The 1619-nt window shown below is 50.7% G+C and overlaps 1 protein-coding gene across 1 annotated transcript; it reads left to right on the top strand.

Annotated features, from left to right (window-relative positions):
- The first annotated feature begins 370 nt into the window (after positions 1-370).
- On the top strand, positions 371-1402 carry LOC100279161 (uncharacterized). Its single transcript, NM_001331224.1, has 4 exons — positions 371-605; positions 724-807; positions 926-1016; positions 1152-1402. Exons 1-4 carry the CDS (start codon positions 581-583, stop codon positions 1186-1188), a joined length of 237 nt encoding a protein of 78 aa, NP_001318153.1. The 5' UTR covers positions 371-580; the 3' UTR covers positions 1189-1402.
- The last annotated feature ends 217 nt before the right edge of the window (positions 1403-1619 follow it).

Below are 1619 nucleotides of genomic sequence, written 5' to 3'. Positions count from 1 at the left end.
CTCGCCCCTACAACAGATCACGGACCGTCCGCGCCTTCGCGGACCGTCGACACCAGAGGGGCCACCTGTCAGTCTCCCTCACAGTTGCCGAGAATCCAGATCCGGTAGGAGCACTAGGAAAATGGCAATTGCGCAGTTGCAGAAGGGCAAATTAAATACGAAGGGCGATAGCAGTATTTCATCTTCCATGGGAACTAGAATAGAGATGATGATTGATGACCAATAGAAGACCAGGTTCAGTAGAGTGCTGGCACTAGCCTCCCGATGGTGCTAGCAGACTTGGAGAACCCGGACCCAGTGGCTCAGGGTGCGGCGTGGTAGGTAGCAGCAGCAGCAGGTTTGAGCCTGCAAGACGACGACCAGACCCATGATGCCAAGTCTCCCAAGTCAGTCCCACCCTCCCTTGTATTTCCAGCTCGGCCAAAGCTGTATATAACTTGCCTACAGCCAGCTGAGCTCCCCATCGATCCTGTCCTGTCCAGCAAGGGAGACCTGGACTGGAGGAGGAGGACCTACCTACCCGGCCTCCAGCTCTCTCGTCTCTTCCTCCTCCTCCTCGAAGCTCCGATCCGATCCCCCAATGTCTGACAGCAGTCCAGCTCCCGGTACGCGCTCTCCTCACCCATCGTACTCCTATATGCAGACTGTCAAATTAAGCAAGCACACAGAGATGCGTTTAACTTGCATGCTAATTCGCTGCCCGTTCTCTTGGTGCTTCTGCAGGCGCCTACTACTCCGGCCCTCCCGCCGCGCCGCCGCCCGAGTCTAAGCCCGTTGACGGCGGCCAGGTCAACGCCGATGTTCCTGGTGCGCGCACTACCTACAGATCTGATCCAAGAGTCTCTTCAATTCTCCTAACAATCCCTCCGATCACGTTCCTCGTCTACTGTAATTGTAACGACCTTGGCTTGTTTGGCAAGAGCAGGCTACTACTCCTCCGTCCCTGCTGCGAAATCTGGCGCCGGCGGCCAGGGCAGCTCCGCTGCTCCTAAGGAATCGGGCTTCTTCGCCAGCTGGTGAGCATCCGGAGCCCAAACAATCGATCAAATAAATCAAATTAAATCTAGTCGTTGTTGCCTGCTTTTGATTTCACTTGATTCCTTCTCTGCTGGTGATGCCTCTCCGTTTGTTGTATGCATGTATCATCACAGTTGTGGGTGCTTCTCTGGCGGCGAAACCGCGAGATAGATAGATTCAGTGTTGGACCGAGGACCATGGATGGATGGATGGAACATGCATGCCCAGTGATTGTTTGCGCCGATGAAAGTTCAATTTGTCCGGATTTATTTTCTCTGAAATAGTATATGTTTTTTTTCTCCATCGGTGAGCCGGTGATCTTGTCAATTTGTACAATAATCATTATATGCAACCAACTGTGCTTTAATTTGCTCTGATATCAAAATCAAAGAGTCTCTCATATAGAGTTTACCTTATGATGAATGGAAGAAGAAGAAAAAAAACATTACGAAAAGATCAGAGGCGGACCCAGCGGGTGGTCCATATGGTCCACGGCACACCCTAAGATCACATAAGTGTAGTTAGTATAGTGGTGTAAGTGCTATATTTGAAACTAGGTGGTCAAGGTTTAAATCTTGTTGATCCTTATTTTTTGTTTGTTT

The sequence above is a fragment of the Zea mays genome, chromosome 4 (assembly GCF_902167145.1).
Source record: "Zea mays cultivar B73 chromosome 4, Zm-B73-REFERENCE-NAM-5.0, whole genome shotgun sequence".
NCBI classification, from domain to species: Eukaryota; Viridiplantae; Streptophyta; class Magnoliopsida; order Poales; family Poaceae; genus Zea; species Zea mays.
The sequence above is the reverse complement of the archived record's forward strand: the minus strand, read 5'-3'. Positions and strand labels throughout refer to the sequence as shown.

Excerpts from the sequence above, each read along its gene's own strand:
- LOC100279161 (NM_001331224.1), top strand. The coding sequence starts at position 581 with ATGTCTGACAGCAGTCCAGCTCCCG. Across the intron at positions 606-723 it reads TGACAGCAGTCCAGCTCCCG|GCGCCTACTACTCCGGCCCT; the intron begins GTACGCGCTCTC and ends GTGCTTCTGCAG. Across the intron at positions 1,017-1,151 it reads TCGGGCTTCTTCGCCAGCTG|TTGTGGGTGCTTCTCTGGCG; the intron begins GTGAGCATCCGG and ends GTATCATCACAG.